The 19,440-nt window shown below is 37.4% G+C and overlaps 1 protein-coding gene across 2 annotated transcripts in view; it reads right to left on the bottom strand.

The window, feature by feature from the left end:
• Window positions 1-19,296, bottom strand: part of rab26 (RAB26, member RAS oncogene family) — an 87,869-nt gene extending 68,573 nt beyond the window's left edge. The window contains exons 1-3 of one of the 2 annotated variants that reach the window (XM_028477168.1): window positions 19,252-19,296; window positions 15,777-16,113; window positions 14,010-14,120 (exon numbers count right to left, since the gene is read on the bottom strand). In XM_028477168.1, coding sequence (XP_028332969.1) covers window positions 14,010-14,120; window positions 15,777-15,995 — 330 coding nt within the window. In that variant the 5' untranslated portion in view covers window positions 15,996-16,113; window positions 19,252-19,296. Of the gene's footprint in view, window positions 1-14,009; window positions 14,121-15,776; window positions 16,386-19,251 lie in introns of those variants that run through there. The other variant, XM_028477167.1, reaches the window with a different exon arrangement.
• Window positions 19,297-19,440: the final 144 nt, after the last annotated feature.

The raw sequence follows: 19,440 nt of genomic DNA, 5'->3' as shown, positions 1-19,440 counted from the left end.
TTTATTTCACAGTCACACTGGTTGAAATATTATTTTGACTAAAAAGTCACTGAATCGATTTCAAGTCATGAATCGTTTCCGATCAAATCTTTCTAAATTAACCAATATCAGCCTTGAATCGAATCGAATCGTGCGAATCGTGATTTGAATCGAATCATTGCTAAAATAAATCGTTAGACCCCTACTGTCTACTGTTTTACTTAAAAAAAAGTTGTTTTGTACCAAAATTAGGAATGGGGTGAGTTGGAGTGAACCATAAATCTCACTCTGACCTCAAAACTTAAGAGCCCTGATCAAGCATAAAACTATTTCCTATATAAACTTATTTTGAAATTAAGTTAAATATCTTTGAGTAAGATCCATTTTTTTAAATAATGAACTACATTTCCAACCTTAATAATACCTTGGTTGGGTTAGCTTTGCCGAGCTGTGACTAGAATTGTTTAAAGCTGCAGTATGTAAGTTTCATTGGTCAAAAATCCATACTCGCCTTTGAGCATATTGTAATTCAAAGTGTTCTGCAAGGGCTCTGGACCTCTTCTTCTTCTCTTGGCCCTGTGTTTGAGCTTTAGAAATCCAGGAGTGTGACGTTTTATTTCAGCCAATCAGAGATCTTTTTACAAACAGAGTGCTCCATGAGCGGTTTTAGTTACTATTGGCGGCCTGACTTAAGTCGATGCGCTATCAGGAGGATACCGGTGAATTCAAAACAGGGAGGGTAGGGGGAACGTGATGTCACGTTTGATATGATACCGATATTGAAGCCTTGCGTATCAGCCAATACCTATATTGATCCGATACAATACCAACATGAATCATACCTATTTTGTAGTGTAGAATGTTAGAAAAGGCTTTGTTGGAGTGTAAACCACAGTCACCTATGGATAGAAGCGCTGGAGCGGAACATTTTATTGGAGCACTTACAGTATATCGGTGATTTTAGATGCAGTCCGATAAAATACGATATTCGTTTTCTGGCTGATTTTGGACCGATATCTGATATCAATATCGGATCGGGACACCTTTAGTGGGAAGCGTAGTTGATTCCATACAAGTCTGAGAATTCTACATACTGCAGCTTTAAGGGTATAATCTAGCACTAATGCTAACCTTTTTCTAACTAAGTTCCTGTTAGCTCAGTCAATAATGTACATTTTATGTAGCAGGCGTTCTTGTTAAAACAGCGTTAGCAGAAATTCAGGGGTTTATTGAACCTGAAGTAGTGGCAAGAGTGGATGAAGCAATTGGCTTCATGTCACTCCTGGGGGCAAATTAATTAAAAAAAAAATTAATTAAAAAAAAAAATATATATATATATTCAAGTCTGGCTTAAAAATCATTTAATTGCCTCTTGCAATTTCCAACAAAATATAATCAATAAAATTCTAATAAACTGCAGTAGTATGATGATTTTTGAAGACATTTATGGACTACATACTTAAACTATTTTTTTTTTTTTTACTATTCACTTTTGGCTAGGTTCAGGGTCTTCTAACCTAAATTTGTCCTTTGTGAAGATGATGCAACACACGCCTCATATCAGATGTTTTTTCCCTCCTGTGTAGGTGACAGTGATTGCTCACACACACACACACACACACACACACACACACACACACACACACACACACACACACACACACACACACACACACACACACGCACACGCGCGTTGCAGAGCTCTGTTTAATGATTAGCCTTTACAGTGTCGAGCTGCTTTAGTTTCAGCACGTCAACAGTTGGAGAAAAGAGTGAGAAGCCAAAACATGGAAGTGAGTGCGAGCTGGGGCTGCAGCCAACCAAGGAAATGGTTGGTCGACCAAGACTATGGCACACGTAGCGATTAGTCCAACAAAAAACAAAAAAACTAAAAGAAAATAGGAAAAAAGGCAAATCATGTTTTGGAATTTTGTGGCGCCGATTTGCTTTTAAACACAGACCATTTATGACATGAGCATTATTCAAGCTTTGACCAGAACCCGACAAAGCAAAAGTGAAACCAACAGGTCCAACAGACATTAGGTGTTTATATCCGTGCCCGACCCGAAACCGACAATTAAAACCTATTTTTTCCTCATACAAACGACATATTTACGTTTACGCACGGGGAAACAAACGCAATAAAATTATATTTGATATTTAAATCTTATCACCTATATAAGTGCATTGCATTTTTTTTTTAAACGATATTGAAACTGATACCGTTGCTGGTCGACCACGATGGCATTGACCAATTAGTCGACTAAACCAGTGTTTCCCATCCTTTTTTGTCTCATCTACCCCCCCCCCCCCCGAGGCCTTTCTTCTGATTAGGAGAACCTTTCTTGTTTCATTTACCTTGTTGTTAATAGCTTAAAAATGTCAACCTGTACGTTTAACGCACACTAAATATCAATTTTGTGCATTACAATTATTGTATATCAGAGAATATATTTACCTCAATTTTCAGTCATGTGCATAACATGTTAGTAACAATTAGTAGGATATTAAGGCCACAATATCGTTTATTTCATTAATGCAGTTTATTGTCTAACGGGTGGAAAAGCTGTTGGATGAGCATGTACAGTGTCTGAAAATGGCTTAAAATGACTCAGCATGTTGGAAATAGATTCATCAATGTTTCCGAGTACCTCCTACAATGTGGTCAAGTACCCCTAGGGGTACACGTACCCCTGGTTGGGAACCACTGGACTAAACCACCAAAGTTGGCACATGAAATGACAGCAAGGAAGAAACAAATTCCACAAAATTGGGATTAGAAACAAATAAACGACATCCCTTTCCCAGAACGAAAATAAACTTCACACTTCACGTCAAAAAAAGAAAGGATATCACATGAGCAGGGTTTGATGACTAGTTTCTCATTCATCAACGTTCTGCCTAATCAAAACACTGCAGTACACACCAAACCAAAACAAAGTGATTTCTACGGTTCCTATTTCTCATTATCTTGAAAGGACAACATGCTGCACAGAACCAGAACCAAGCAAAAAGCCATATCACATCCAAACAATTGGTTGCGCACTGCCTGTTTCATGGCAATGTTGCTCACAATTTAAATCAACTACTAAAAAAAAAATGTAAAAAAAAAGTGCATTATTTTTGGGAAGTCAAAAAAAAAAAAGGATAAATTACAACAGCAGAAATAGACCATTGATTTGATCCACAACCATTTAAACCTCACAATTTATATTAGGGGTGGGAACCTCTGGGTATCTCACGATACGATACAATACACGATACAAAGCTCACGATAACGATTATTGCACGATATGACAATACTGCGATTATCAATATATTGGTCAGTAGAGATGTAACGATTAATCGTAAGGCAGTTAAAAATCGATTCATAGGTATCACGGTTCACATCGGTATTCTGAAAATTGAATCGCAGTACTTTTTTTAAAAATATATTTATCATTCTCTTGTTTAAAAGTGTTGGCGGCGGGCGGAATCTGCTACTACTTTCTTTCTGGCCGCCTTCTACTCTTAAACATGTTCATAAATGAATCCTTACCCCTTTAGCACCGAAAGAATATCTGTTATATTACGTGAATATCTGTAAAAGTCACGTTTTTCTATTAGCCCTGTCTGCTAGCGCATATAATCTCTTCTTCACTGCATGAATATTTGCATGCCAACCGACCACTGTGTTACCAGCGCCCTCTGCTGGTCCAAACAAAAATCTGACGTAAATACAATGCAATGACTGGTTTTTTTTTTAAAGTCAAATTGTTAAGGCACAAAAAACTATTTTGCATTGTTTACTATAGAACCAAAATTTAAATTAATAGGCTTCTTTTTCATATGTATTATTCCTTTATTTATTTTATTTTATTTATTTATTTCATTCAAGATTTATTTTTAGTTAAATTGCATTGTTTTGAATAGTTTATCAAAGGATTATTTTGACAATGAAAAATAAAAGGAAAATAATACAGTATTTTCTCCCATTTTGTAAAATAAATCGTGAGAGAATCGTATCGTGAACCCAGTAACGTAAATCGAATTGTATCGGGAGTTGAGTGAATCGTTACATCCCTATTGGTCAGAAATCAATCTCCGATAATCTATGACATAAGAAAGAAAAAAAGATGAAGTGAAAAAATACAATTTTTATTTTATATCTCTGAAAGACAATAAATTGAAAAAGTGTCCTATGAACAGTGACACTATTTTAGTGCAACATTTCTGTAAATAAGTGTCAACATACTAATGTAAAGGAATAAGTATCTCCAATAGTGCTTTCTGTAAACAAAAAAAATAGTCTCTTTCTTACCAGTGACACCATTACAGTGCAATATTACAGTAAAAAATATATTGGTTCCTTCAACAAACAGTGACAACATTTCTGTGAAGACCTACCTGCACATTTTAGTGAAAAAGCAGAAAACGTTATGAAAAATAAATAAATGAAAAAAACAGACTCATTGAGTCCCCACTGCTGCTCCTGCAGCCTTTGGCAGATTGCCAGAATGCACCGCGACCAGGCAAAAAGAACCAATCAGAGCCAGGATTGTGTTTGATGGACTGTCTGACAGCTGTTGCTCACAGGCCCCGCCCCTTTCCTGGGGCTGGAGCGCCGTCTTTTTTACAGTGTATGGTCTGGAGGGGTAGAAGATGGAATTGGTGACTTTTCTGCTTGAAAGGTAATTACTGCTGCTTGATTTACATTATGTTTGATTTGTAATTGTTACACTAGAACTCTGTAGTGTGTGTTGTTAATGTGTGTGTGCAGCAGCCTCTGTTTGAGCTGCTGTAAGTGACACTGTGTTGTCGCTGCTGCTGCTAGGTTGGTGTACTGTGTGCACATTGAGAGAGAGAAGCGCTGCAGTAATATGCTTTTCACACAGCATGTTATATTACTGTGATGTTGCTGTCTGGCTAACATTAGCTTGTTAGCTCCTCTGAGGGAGGGACTTTGGAAAGTTTGGAGGCAGGGCCAGAGAGCAGTGGGGAGGGAGGGGGAGAGAGGAATCTGAAAGTTGTGGGCTACACTTTTAAGGTAAAATGGGTCTCTAATTTGGAACAAACAATGGTCATGATGTTTCTTTTTTTGTTTTTTTTAATCTGTTAATTTAATGAACCATAAAGTCTGGTCTGTTGATACCAGAAAGAGCAACAATAGCTTCTGACATAAGTACATACTGGTTTGTAGAACCAGTTACTTCTGGTTAAATTGAGCCTGTATGTTTTTCAGTCTATTGATAAGCTTTTTATCAGAATGATCTGTTCATTCTGTCGTCCCTCAGCCTTGGCACGGATCAATGACAAGGACAGAAGCAACACAAAGCGTCTGCACACTCAACCAATAGCTGGGCTGTTTTCAGGCAAATGATTACATAAAAGTCTTTTTTTGGGCTCTATTTGATAATGAGCCATTCTTCCCACTGGAGTCCTTCTTCAACGAACGCAAAATAATAAAAGTCCTTTTATCTATTTTTACTTGTGTCCCTCGAGTGAAAGCGTCCTCTATGGTGCACAACTGACTTTTTTGTGATTATTGCAGGAAAAGCTCCTGTATTTTAATTTCAAACTGCTGAATCCATAATGTCTTTTAGTTGGCTTGTAGTTTAGCATTTAGCCTTTATTGTCACGTTAACATTTAGAGTTACAAGAAGATCTTTATATCAGACTTTGTTTCTGACGACTGATCCAAAATTTCTAAAAATTATCACAGGGTTTAAGTTTATAGAAAAATCTCTATTTTTGCTTTAATTTCAGGTAAAATAAACAGTGTAAACACTCACTAACGTACTATACACTACAAACAATGAGTATCCAAGTATGACTAGGATGGTAACCATTCCCACTGAAGTATACTTCTATGTTTCCCAAGATGCATTTCATACCTACAAATACAAACTGAGACTAAAAATCTCTAGTGATTCTCCACCTTTGAAAGTTATGAAAACATTTTAAGTGAGAAAGAAACCAAGTAGAATATCAACATGTGGTCATTTGATCCATATTGTCCGCCATTGTGCTACTGACGAAACTTCCGGTTAACTTCAAAACAAGAGCCCTATTTACATAAGCGATAAAAAACTGATTGAAGACAAGAAGAGATGCTTTTGTTTTGAAAAAGGAGATGTGATCGCTCTCAATGCATCATGGGGCGGTTGAGTATGACTAGTGTGCCCACTGTGCATTCTTAAAAAACGACCTAATATAGTACACGTCTGTGTATTTTTTTTGTACGCAATCTTTTCATTTTCATCTAATGTGAACGCACTATATAGTAAGTTTGACGTCAAACTTAGTATGAGTAGTACAGTACGTTAGTATGACATTTCGAACACAACCATTAAGGTGGTTCACAATATAATGGTATAAAAAAGTTTTAAAATTTTTTCCAGATCACATTTTGCCTTGTTCTCTGTATTATTTATTTTTCTTTTTGTTTTTGTTTTTTCATTACTATTTTTGTTTTGTTTTTTCTCATTACTATTCGTGGCCACACCAGCCTGTCATTGCCCGATCCCGTCAGATCTCGAAAGCTAAGCAGGTCTGGGCCTGGTTAGTAAGCTGTTGAATGAGTGGGAGTGGGAGTGGGAGACCACTGAGAATTCCAGGTGCCACAGTGGGGTGGCAGTCACCCCAGTGGTATCTGTCATTGTGTCCTTGGGCAAGGCACTTCACCTACATTGCCTAGTATGAATGTAGTGTGTGAGTGAGTGTTGGTGGTGGTCGGAGGGGCCGATGGCGCACTATGGCAGCCTCGCTTCCGTCAGTCTGCCCCAGGGCAGCTGTGGCTACAATAGTAGTTTACCACCACTAAGTGTGGAGTGAAAGAATAATACCTTAATTCTGTAAAGCGACTTTGAGTATCTATGATAAAGCGCTATATAAAATTGATGCATTATTATTATTATTATTATTATTATTATTATTATTTTGAACATCTGTAAAAAAAAAATTGAGCCAATATAATGTCCGTAAAGTAGGGGTGGACAAAAAAATAGATTTAATTGATTTATCAAATTTGTAGATTAAAAAAATGATTTTTTTTAAAATTCGAGTTTTCCAAACAAAAAAAAATTCAATGTCATTTTTTTTTTTTTTTTCTGACTTTTTTGCGTTCCGTCCTTGTGGGTTACCATAGCGATGTGAGCCAGCCCACTCTTTGTTTCCATGTGTTTATCCTTTGAGTAGGCTATATGTGTGCCACAGGCATGTTTAATGTTTTATTCGCACCATGCTGAGATGCTAAGGGAAGAGTTACACCTTTTTTTATTGTAATGTTATATGTTGTAAAATATGTAGTTATCTGATTTCTTAATCAGAAATGTTAAGCTACTGTGAAGTTGCTGTTGCACTTTTGCTTAAACCTGGGTTAAAGCTTGAAATTGTTGAATGACAGAACCTCATTTACTTTTTATTTTGGGATTGTTCTATGCATTTTAACTCTTGAGGACAATCACTACAATAAAGTTGTACTTTTGACAACATATCTGATGTCTGCATTTAAGACAAACAATCGAAAATCGAATCGAAACTCAAATTTTTCAGGCAAAATGACCCAGCCCTACCGTTAGGTGTGGCACACGTTCTCACAATTATTATTGCACAATTTTTTTCCATTTTTGGTACAGATGCTCGCAATGTCAATTGGAACAAGGCAAAAAGTGAAATTTGGTGAAATTAAATTTTGTGAACCACTCTAATGGCCATTGTGTCTCACCATTCATGTGTAAGTTACTTTGACAGCTTACAGCAGTGTTTCCCAACCAGGGGTACGTGTACCCCTAGGGGTACGTGAGCACATTATAGGGGAATGTGGAGAAATTAAGAATTTATTTCCAAGATAATAATTTAATAAGTCCATCAATAAAATGATACATGTGCGCAATGACTTGTTTTTAAAGTTTAAATGCCTGTTTAAAGGGGACATCTTCAAAGAAGCTCCTTTTGTGGTAAATGTCATAAAACCTATATATAATACAGGCAGGTTAATTATATGTTTTGTATTTATTCATTTATATTACTTATTATTTTAATTCTTATTTTTTTTTAAATTTTTAATTTCAACTTTATTATTTTTCTTTATAACAATATAATCATAGTATATTATTTACTGTAACATTATTTCTTATATTTATCATTTTTATTGCCTTGAAGGCAACATCATTTTATGTTTAATTTGAGTTAAATAAGAAAATAATGCCTGAATATTAATTGTTCAATTTCAGAAGATGAAATAAAATTATTTGCGTTGAATATTCAGTTGTCTTATGTTCTACTTTTGGAGAATTATGAACACGTATGAGTGAGGGGGTGCTCATGATATGACAGAAAGTCTCAAGGGGTACACAAGACAAGAAAGGTTGGGAACCACTGGCTTACAGTATGTACATCGAATACATTATTTTAATGTAAACAGTTTTCTTTTGGCCTCAAAGTTAAGATGCATCACTCATATTAAGATAACATACATTTCTGTTGACGTAATCAAGTATCTATAGGAAATTTGGATTTTATTTTATTTATTTTGCAAGTTGAGTTAAAGTTAGTGATTTACATAAAGTGGGTGATGTCAAATTACACCAAAATACTGTTACTTTCCTAATCCTTTACACTACTTTTTAAAGGTTATATTTTTACTTTAAGTTTCAAAGCTTTTGTAGCTAAATCTATCAAATGACAAATTAGTTTTTACTCTTTTTAGATGTAGTAAAACCAATGGCTGTGCTGATAATAGCCTCAGTGAATCAGCACACACAGGGAAAAGGTTCTTCACACAGCTGTGGCTGATTGCGTTGTTCAGATAGAACTCCAGGGAGAATCAAGACAGTAAAGAATTGAAACAGGTCACTGCCCAAAGTCAGCGTCTGTGACTGTGACACAGCTTTTCTTTATTTTACTGTGTGGCTTTAGACTGTAATGATATGCATTTATATAACAGGAGTAGAGGGCAGAAAGCAGGTCAGACATTTACAGGATGGAAGACAATAAAAAGATTTAAATTACCTTTCAGAATAACTTCATACAATTTGAACAAGGTTCAAACTGTTCTTTCTCTTGGAGAGCCAATGCAGCACTTATACTTTAAAAACGTTCTTTTTTCTACTTTCTGTTGAGCGCACAGCAAATTCTTTTGATGTTGCACTCATTACGTGATTTTTGAATAGCATTTTACATTGTCAGCCTAGATTAAATCATAAATTTACTTACTTTAAGGGTATCTGTACTAGTGACGTTAACAAAAATCATATGCATTTTATGTCTCCATCCATGAACAAAAGAAGTACACATTCATTCAAATAAAACACCCTCAAAGTACTTTTTAAAATAATTTTACTTCTTGAATTATAAACTAAAAGGAAGCCGCCATTTTTGGTAGATTGTGACGTTGCCTTCTCTATTCTGGAGCAGTGTTTCACTATCTATCTTTGATTTTTTTTTGTCTATATTTTTTGTTTTTGTAGAGCTTTTCTTCACTCTTTCTTTGATATTGTTTTTATTTATTACTATGGACAACACAAAGATGTATGTTGGAGATACTTTAGTTGGAGGTACTTTTGAGATCTTTCACATTTGACCTGAAAAATCGGAATCCGTACTCATGGGTATGTCGCATTCGTTTCACAAATTTTGTCACTTATAAGCCCTCTGAACCGAGCTGAAGATGTATCTAATGCAAGTTAAAATACCAAGCACAAGGCTTATTTCACTGGAGGAGACGAAGATGACGAGGCCTTATTTGCATCATCATTGCGTTGTCGTTGCTGCGTCACCAAATGTTAAGGATATTTCTTCTGCCATGTTGGTCGCTGCAAACAACGAGTCGCTGACGTGTGTTCAACCAGGTGCTTCCTCAGTTTTCAAGAGCTTCCGCAACGTTGCCAATGTTGCAGCGAGTGAGATCTGTATTGCAGTTTGAAAAGCGGAGCCATATTTTCTGCAGCTTTCCATATTTTCAGCCATACTTGCTTAACTTGCAAAGCTCAGTTCATGTGCGGAATGGAAAGTCCTTTATTCTTCCACCCCCTCAGTCACAAGGTTTGATTTCACTTGAATCAGTACCAGGTAGTACCAACAGAATTCAGTTGGCAACAATAAAGCTGCATTCACACCGAATGTGTGAATATGTGGCAGGTAGCATCACTGCAGACCCCTCACACCCTGCACACAATCTGTTTAAACTCCTCCCCTCCGGCAGACGCTACAGATCACTGTACGCAAAAACTACCCACCATAAAAACAGTTTCTTCCCTCAGGCTGTCACTGTGATCAACTCTAAACAGTCATAGAGTGTCAGACCTGTTTCTGTTACTGTGAAATAACCATGGAACTAAACATAACAACCCTGGATCAACCTGTCACTGTGAATGTTCATGGACATAATATTTTCATTTAAATGTTCACCTGCACTACTCATCAATGCACTACTGCACTATAATCTTATTATTATTATTGTATTTTTATTTTCTTTCGTTATTATTATTATTATTATTATTATTATTATTACTATTATTATTATCTTGTTATTTTATTTAGTTTGCACATATTAGTCTAACTACTCTTATATTTATGTTTATACTTCTTTTTTCATTTATTTTTCTTTATTCTAGTTGATTGTTATTATTTAATGTTACACTATCTGAGAGAGCACAGGTCACCAAGACAAATTCCTCGTGTGTATTCATACACTCTTGGTCAATAAAGTTGATTCTGATTCTGATTCTGAATGCATGAAACCTTCCGCAGGATCAAAAATGTCCCCATTCGCTTCATATCCATGTTTGAAGTGAAGCCCCGCCCACCAGCGACACATTTAACTCGGTGAGTTTTACTGCCTGCGGGAGAGAGGAGCTGTGCTCCTTTTTCTCCTCTAATAAACATAAACCACCAGTGAAAAGAGCCGCTGCGATTAGCGGCTAATGCTATCCTAGCTCAGTGCTACAGAGAGAACTTTTACCTGTTTCTACCACCTCCTCGCTGATTCTCCTCCACGCCAAATCCTTCCTCGTCCGCTCCCGGTTATAAAGGCCGTGTCATACAGCTCCAGGTGGTCACACACACCTTCTACTCCATGGTTGAATGGGTGAACAGACCAGTGTCCGTGTTGACAGCCTGACATCATCGTCAGCAAAGGCTATGATTGGCGTTCGTCATGCAAAACAGTCGCAGGAGTTCAATATTTTCAACTCATACCACTGTGTGAATATGATGAAAAATCGAGAGCGCGCTCACACGGCCAACGCTCTTGACGCGCAAATAAGACTGTACCGCCGCACAGGAAAGATTTCGCCTCTGGGACGCGTCTATCCATTGACTCCCGTGACGCATCCGGTGTGAACGCAGCATAAAAGTAGAGAGTTCGGTACCCATCCCTATACTGGAGTAATCACTGCAACTTCTGAAGCTGCCAAACGTCCTAGTGGAGGAAACGGATAGAATGTTCTCGTGATTTCGAGGAAGATAATTCAACCAGAATAGTGCACCACGGCAGCTCTAATACAACAATGTTGTGTTACTACCAGCCCATGGCAACATCCTGCTGACCATGTCTTGCTGACAAAGCAGTTATATGCTTGACAAGAACTTAACCAAAGAAAACCTTTAGTGTTAAACGTGATATTTTAATAGCGCTTGCAATTAAAGTTCACTACGGGTACACTTTGATAGCAAGACTTTGACATTAACTCTTTTTAAATGTTATAATAAGTACTAGGGCCTCCAAATTTTCTATGATCAAAGAAAACTGACAGAAAAAACAATATAAAACTGCAAAAGGCAATCTGACTCTTTTCTCTCTCTCTCTCTCTATTTATTTATTTAAAATGAGGCCCCAAAATGAAATAGAAATGCCTCATTTTTGTGTTTTGGGACAATATCACACATGTACACAAATTTTCCACTGGAAAAAAGGATGATTAAAAGTCTAGAAAGTGTGACAGACAGACTAATAAATCCAATTCTGCCCACAATCCCATTCATAATCTCACGGTCTGGTGTAACGAATTGAGCAGTCATCATATTGTCCTGTGATTGAAAATGAAGGAAAGACTTTCATCTGAAGTGTGTTTTTAATGTGATGTGATGAAAAAGTTGTGAAAATTATTATGATTGCATTCAAATCTGAAAAGGCACTGGTACACAGACAAGTTCAACTGATGGTGTATTAGTTCAACTGGTGATGATGAGTTTACCTGGTGATACGTCACACCAGAAGCATCTACAATCACACAGCTGTGCAGGTTTATGGTGCAAAACGTGAGGGTGATTCACCAGTTGGCAATAATTAAAGGTTTCACCAAAAAATTGGGATCGTAGCTGTGTTTGAAATGTCATACTAACGTACTACTCATACTTAGTCTGACGTCAGAATTAGCATGTAGTGCGTTCACATTAGATAGTATGGAAAGATTGAGTATGCAAGAAATACCAGGGGGCACACTAGTCATACTCAACCGTCCCATGATGCATTGTGAGCAGAACGTAAAATTGTCCTGTGACCGGCTTCAAGTTAACAATTAAACAACCCCTTTTCAAAACAAAAGCATCACTTCTTTTTTTTTAAAGGGGACGTATTGTGGAAAATCTACCTTTGCAGTATTTTTGATCACATATGAGGTAACTTGAGTGTTCACCAGCACACAAAATATGAAATAAAACCATCCAGTCATTTGTTTGTGGTCTGTGTAAGTCTTATAACACAGAGAAAATTGCTCTGTTTCAAATTTTCTACATTTGTGACATCACAAGTAAAAGTGTTGCCAGATCAGAACATCTTAGAACCCGCCCGTTGAAATAAAAACAGCCCAAACACGAACAGTGAATCTGGCAACCCTGTGTTTGTGACACATTGCGACCGCTGTGGCTGCACAAAAGAGTCAACTATCACCTTGAATGAACTATTCCTGTCATCGCTACATGAGATGATGACAATAAAGCAACGTAGCAGCTCCGGTAAGTGTTTGAAGCAGTTGAAAAAGCTGCTTTTGCTGTTGAAGCTGCTGTTGCTGCACAGCGCATACAGCGTTTTTCTGACTCACAATCACAATAGCCACTTAAATAACCATGTGTTTACTGTGTAATGTGCAGTTTTTTGAAAACAATAACAAGAGGTGTGTGGATAGCAAAAGAAAGTCGCTAGTGATTAACTGTTGTGTGGAGTACATGTGCATAGACAAACCCACTCAAAAAGCCCAGTTTCAGAATTGGTCAAATATGGGACTTTTCAGAGGGCTTGGGAAAATAAACCTCAAATACTATGTTTTGGGGGTTCTTAGATCAAATGGAGATGGGTACAAAAATAGCATAACATTACCTCTTTAATGCTTTTGTAAATAAGGTTCTTGTTTTGAAGTTAATTAGGAGTTTCGTCAACAGCACAATGGCGAGTCTCTGAAAATCCCAAAAATGTCGGCATGAAATGTGTTTCTGCAAGTTTAATGTATCAAATGACCATATGTTGATATTCTACTTGGTTTATGTCTCGCTTAAAATGCTTTCATAACTTTCAAAGGTGGACAATTAACGGAGATATTCTGCTTCAGGTTTTTGTTGTTGTAGGTTTGTAATGCATCTTGGGAAACTTTGAAGTATACTTCAGTGGGAACTGAGAAAGGTAATCATCCTAATCCTCCTAATCATACTTAGTATATAGTAGACAGTATATACTAATTACGTTTGTAGTGCATAGTACAGGCTATGCCATTTTGAACACAGCCCATATTATGCATTTCCTTCTGGTTTACCCTCTAAAACTGTTGAGCCCTACCTTGTTAGTGCTGTGTGCAGCTTTTGTGTGTCAGCAGGCTCCACTCAACCCTCTCCTGAGTCTGGAGAAGCAGTAATTGGGCGTTTTAGCCAACTATCCAGTTTTTTTGTCATGGTTTCTCATTTTTATACGTCTTCACAGTGCTGTCACAGCTCATTTGGAACTATAAATAAAGCAGCAAGTGCGTACACGCAACTATCTGTATCTGTATGTCATTTTCATGAAAGCAAAATTATAGATGAATACAAACCGCAACAAATCTTAATGCAGACTTTCTTACCCTGAAGTCGATGCCCACAGTGGAGATAAAGCTCCCGGCTAGAAAAGCACCGTCCTTAAACCGCACCAGCAGACAGGTCTTTCCCACACCTGAATCTCCCACCAGCATCACCTGGGACAGAAACACAGAGGATGGGTGGGAGGACAGCTATGAATGTGTGGAGGAATGTGAGCTAAACAACTCACTAATAGCAGTGCTTAGTGAGAATGTATCTTGCCTCTGAACTCCTTCAACTGTGGTAGCATTTGTGACACTCGGCTGTTACGGTGTGTGCGTGAGGTCACATTTGTGATGCGATGCCGCTGGTCCTTTCAAACAGTTGCTCGTCAGGGTGAGAAATAAATCCCAGCCGCCACCCACACGATGCAAATTCAGATTTGCATCTGCTCGGTAAAGCTTTTTTCCTCCTCCTCTCAATTATACATGACCCGTGTTAGCACATGTTTATTTTGTGAGTTAGAAAAGTTTAACTTTCAGAATTGAAAAAGCTGACCCCCAACCAAAACATTGGTTACGTTTACATGAGAGCTTTAATTCCTCTTTAAAGCGGAATAAAAGTGAATTCCTCTTTAACTTGACCTTGTAAACAATTATTCCTAATGCTAATTTAATTTCAAATTAAACTTAATTCCGAATTCAACTTAATTCCGAATTCAACTTAATTCCGAATTCAACTTAATTCCGAATTAAACCTAATGCTGAATTAGGTGACTGGTTTATTCCATTTTTAATTCCGAATTAAATAATTCCTATTTTGGTTAACGACACTTAATTCTACTTTAAGTTAATTCCGGTTGTTTTGCGCATGTGCGACTTGCGGCGATGAAGCGCTGGGTGACGACAACCCCCGGTGCTATTGGTACGGTTACCGAAGTACAAGTACGTAGCGTCTTAGGGTTAGGGTTAGGATTAGGGTTAGGTTATAACCCAATATCGCAACAATTTTTAGGGTTAAGTTTAGGTTTACAGTTAGGTTTAGTCTTAGTCACACGACCTAAACTGGCCAAATAGGGGTGGTGCGTACGGATAGAATGTTGATATATTGATACGGCAACCGTACAGATAGCCACTGCCTTAAAATTATGCATATATATAATGTATTTATTATTTTCAAGTGGAAAATTCTCAAGTAGAAATATTGTGTTTGTTTCATCTTAACTCTATAATCTGTAATGAGTGCTATGACATGAATTGAGATTGTTGTATCTGGTGCTATAGATATAGGTAAAGTTGAATTGAATTGAATTCACAATAAAATGTACAGCCAAGTAACAATTTTTATTCTTTATCAATATACTTTGAACAGCATAGGAAACTTGATTTATTCACAAAACTACAATCAATATTTATTTCTTTACTCATTCACTTTCAAGGACCTTAAACTTTTTTTTTTAAAGGAGGAAAAAAGAAGAAATATTCTCAATAACCTAAATCTAGTAAATGTTTTCCTCTCACTTAACAAGAAGGCTTGTTAAACTTCATTGACTTGTTATGCCCTCTTGTTTCGGAGGCCCCGCCCACTGAAGTCAAACAAATAGTGAATCAATAATATTGATTAGGTTATTAAGTGTTATTAACAGATCAAATATGGGCTCAAACCACGTGTTATCTGATTTGTGCATTATTGGTTTGGTTTCCATATGTTTGACCAAAGAAACACTTTGAGTACACAAAACAAGTAAAAGACGATATACAGTCACTTTGTCATATAGTTCTGTGTTTTTCTTTTCTTATGTCATTAGTGAATTAAGTGCACTTGTGGCTCACCTTAAAAGCCATGTCGTAGAACTCTCCGCTGTGGCTGATGGACGGTCTGCTGGGGTAAACCAGTCCGGAGGACGGAGCGGCTGCAGCGGCCAGTCCTCTGCCGCTCCTCCCGCTGCTGCCACCGCCGCCGCTGCCGCTGCTGCTGCTGCTCGGGGACGCTTTGGGGCTCCTGGGGCTCCTGGGGCTCGCTTTGCCTCTAGCTGCCTTCTTCCTGGACATGGCTGTGTTTACCTGTTCAGTGAGTGGTGAAGGAACGGGGCTCGGTGTCCAAAGGATGTGGAGCCGGTCTATGCGCGTCAAGGCGAACAACAAGTTCACCTGTGCGTCAAAAGCATGACTGTGCGTAAAAGCGGGAGTCGGTGGGAGAGGAAAGGAAAGGAAAGTGTGTTTACTGTAGGAACGGCTCTCTCTCCACCTTCTCCATCCCTCAAGTGATTTATAGTGAACAGATGAATGCACAAAGTTACAACTTTAAAGTGTGTAACTTATCGTGTGTTTCTCCATACAACGGACTCAGTTTCCTCAACGAATGAAAAATAACTTCATTAGCCATATAGAAGTGAAGGGAAAAACATTAATTATCTAACAAAAGTGGAACGATACATCTGAAACAAGATATCGCATTATTATTATTATTATTATTATTATTATTATTATTATTATTATTATTATTACTTTGTTGCACATGCTGCAGCGCCCCTCATTGGCCAGTTTACGTGACTTAAAGTTCCGTCAGTTTTATTTGAGCTCATATTTATTTTTAGCAACCCCGCTAACCCTTTTATTTTAGCCCTAACCCGGAAAATACCCTAAAATGTTTATTTATTTATTTATTTTTTTGTATATTTATTTTTAAAAAGGTGGAATTTGCTGTGTTAAATATGTTAAAATAAATATTTATATATATATATATATATATATATATATATATATATATATATGTATGTCAAAAGTGGAATTTCATCTCACGGCAGCGGAAGAAAGAATTCTTGAGTCAGGCGCCTTAGACCACTCGGCCATCCTGATACGGTGGGAACACAGGCACATTATGTAGAAAAGGTGGGGGCTATTGATATGTTTCTGTATCAATAGACACTTCCTCAAATAAATGCATTTATTTTATTGCGTAATTGTGACCCCCTCCAGCCCTCCCTAAGAACGAGTGAGAACACATTTATTAAAGAGGGAATATAAAAAGAGAGGGCAGTGTTACACCTTGGTGAGGGGGGAAGGGAACAGGGAAGAGGGAGTCGGGGTGGGGTAATGGAAGGGGTGGGAAAGAGTCAACTATTAAAATGCCACAAGAAAAAAACATAGCACGAGTCAAATAGTATTGCGATATTGTGTTCTATGTGCCGAGTGGCATTTTTGTACTTTAATAATGGCTTAGATTTATATGGCGCTTTTTTTTTTTTTTTTCCAAGGAATCTCAAAGCACGTACAGAAACCATTATTCATTCATTCACACCAGTCACTCACATCAGTCATGCCGGAGGTAGTAAGCTACAATGTAGCCACAGCTGCCCTGGGACGTGATGACAGAAGCTTCTGTCTCGCCTATGGCCCCTCTGACCACCACCAACGTTCATGCACAATTCATACCCAATCATAAAACGCAATATGGGTAAAGTGCCTTGCCCAAGGATAAAAATGACTTGGATAGAGCGGGAGTCGAACCCCCAACCCTTTGGTTACTGGACACCCCACGGTCTTGTTATTCATTTCTAAATTATTAAAGGTCATATCATACCCAAAGTAAGTATGCAGCATTTAAGTCAAATAAAAGAATCCATGTAGCCTTCGTTCTTTGGTCATTTTGTTTCAAAACCAAAAAAAATTGAAAAAATAGATAGATTTTTTTTTTTTTTTTTTTTATTAATTTAAAACCAGAAACAGGAAAACGGAAAAAACAAATACCAAAAAAACGGTGTATTTGTGATTGGTTTTAAAAACAAATTAATCAAAATGACAATGGCGACATATATTGTTTTGTTTGTCTTTTTTTAAAAAGCGCAGTTTAAGATATAGATATAGAATCCACTGCACTTTTTGTAATAAAACAACAAAAAAAAACAATCAGTTTTTCAAGTTTTTATTTGGTTTTGAGACGAAATCACCAAAGAACGAAGGGTACACGGATTTAAAAGCTTCCTTTATTGGCTTTTTTCTCTTTCCAAAAATATCATTTTGTATCATTATTGTGAGCTCTAATATTATATATCATCTCATTTTGTGAACTTTGTACATTGTTTCACCCACTATTTAACTATCCTGAAATTGCACCATATGTCTGTATATTGGATGTATCTAAAACTGGTTTACCAGCGCTAGAATGAAGCTATAGACATGCAACTACACACAAATACAATTTTAAAATGGAAAAAAAGAGACACTCAAAAAAAAAAAAAAAAAAAAAATGTTATGCCACGATCACATCGGATGCGTCACGAAATGTTTGTGCGTCCTGATTACATACAAAGTCAATGAATAGATGCGTCCCAGAGGCAAAATCTTTCCTGTGCAGCGGTGCGGTCCAATCCGCGCGTCAAGTGCGTTGGCCATGCGAGCGCGCTACCGATTTTTTGTCGTATTCGCACATTCGCAAGAATTGAAAATATTGAACTCCAGCGACTGTTTCGCGTGACGCCTTGACCGTGACATCAGGCTGTCAACGAGAAAACCGTTCTTTACCGCCAAAAAAACTCCACATAGAAGAAGAAGAAACTATTCATAGATATCGGATTGAAGCATGTAGGATAAACTTATTGTAGCTGTTTGTGACCGACCCGAGCTGTACGATACGGTTCTTCCTCTTCAAAAAAAAAAAGGTAAAAAGCAGCGATTTGCCTGGGGTCCTCCATAGTTGAGTGTGAAAAGAAACAGAATCCGGTTGCCGCCTTTTTGGGAGTCTGGCGGGCGGTGCTTCGCTTCAGAAGCGAATTGGGATCCTGCGAAACCTGCGGAACGTTTCGTGCAGGAAACACATCCTGTGCCGCATTCGGTGTGAACGCAGCATAAGTCTCAAACAATGTTTGCCACAAATGGATTCCTACATGTGTATAACTCATTCTAACACAATCTAAAAGCATGTTTTTTAATAAAAGACCGCCTATTATGCTAAACAACTCTTTAGCGTTTTGCGAGTGTTGTTTTTTAAACATTTTTTTTTAACCTCAAGAGAGACATGGCCAACAAAACACAAAAGGAAAATTTGGCAAGCATCTTCCCAGGGTTACAGAGTCTGTAGGGTATCAAAAAAAAAATAGTTGTACAAAGTAAAGAAACCTGGAGCTCAATTGAAAACAGTTTTCTTCCAATAACACCATTTATTTCTTTCTCTTTTCCTTTCAGACTTCGTTACTTTTCTGCAGACACTAGATATTCAAGGTTGAAACATTCAATCTCAAATATTCAGACTGCACCTTCACACACAAGCCCTGGAGATATATAATGTAGTGTAATGGCATTGGGTTACCTGAAGCCTTTTTACGAGTAAAGTCTTGAAAGAACATGATTTCCAAAAAGCAGGGGTGAATACATTCTTCAAGGGCAAAATAAATCAAATTAGCTTTAGAAAGAATCAAACAAAACACAGTTGCCATGCATAACTTGCCGTGTAGAAAACTTTACTTTGGCTCTTCAGAAAACTGTAGGATGATTCCCA

Source organism: Gouania willdenowi, chromosome 19 (assembly GCF_900634775.1).
Source record: "Gouania willdenowi chromosome 19, fGouWil2.1, whole genome shotgun sequence".
NCBI lineage: Eukaryota > Metazoa > Chordata > Actinopteri > Blenniiformes > Gobiesocidae > Gouania > Gouania willdenowi.
Note: the sequence above shows the minus strand (reverse complement) of the source record. Positions and strands in the feature narration are given on the sequence as shown.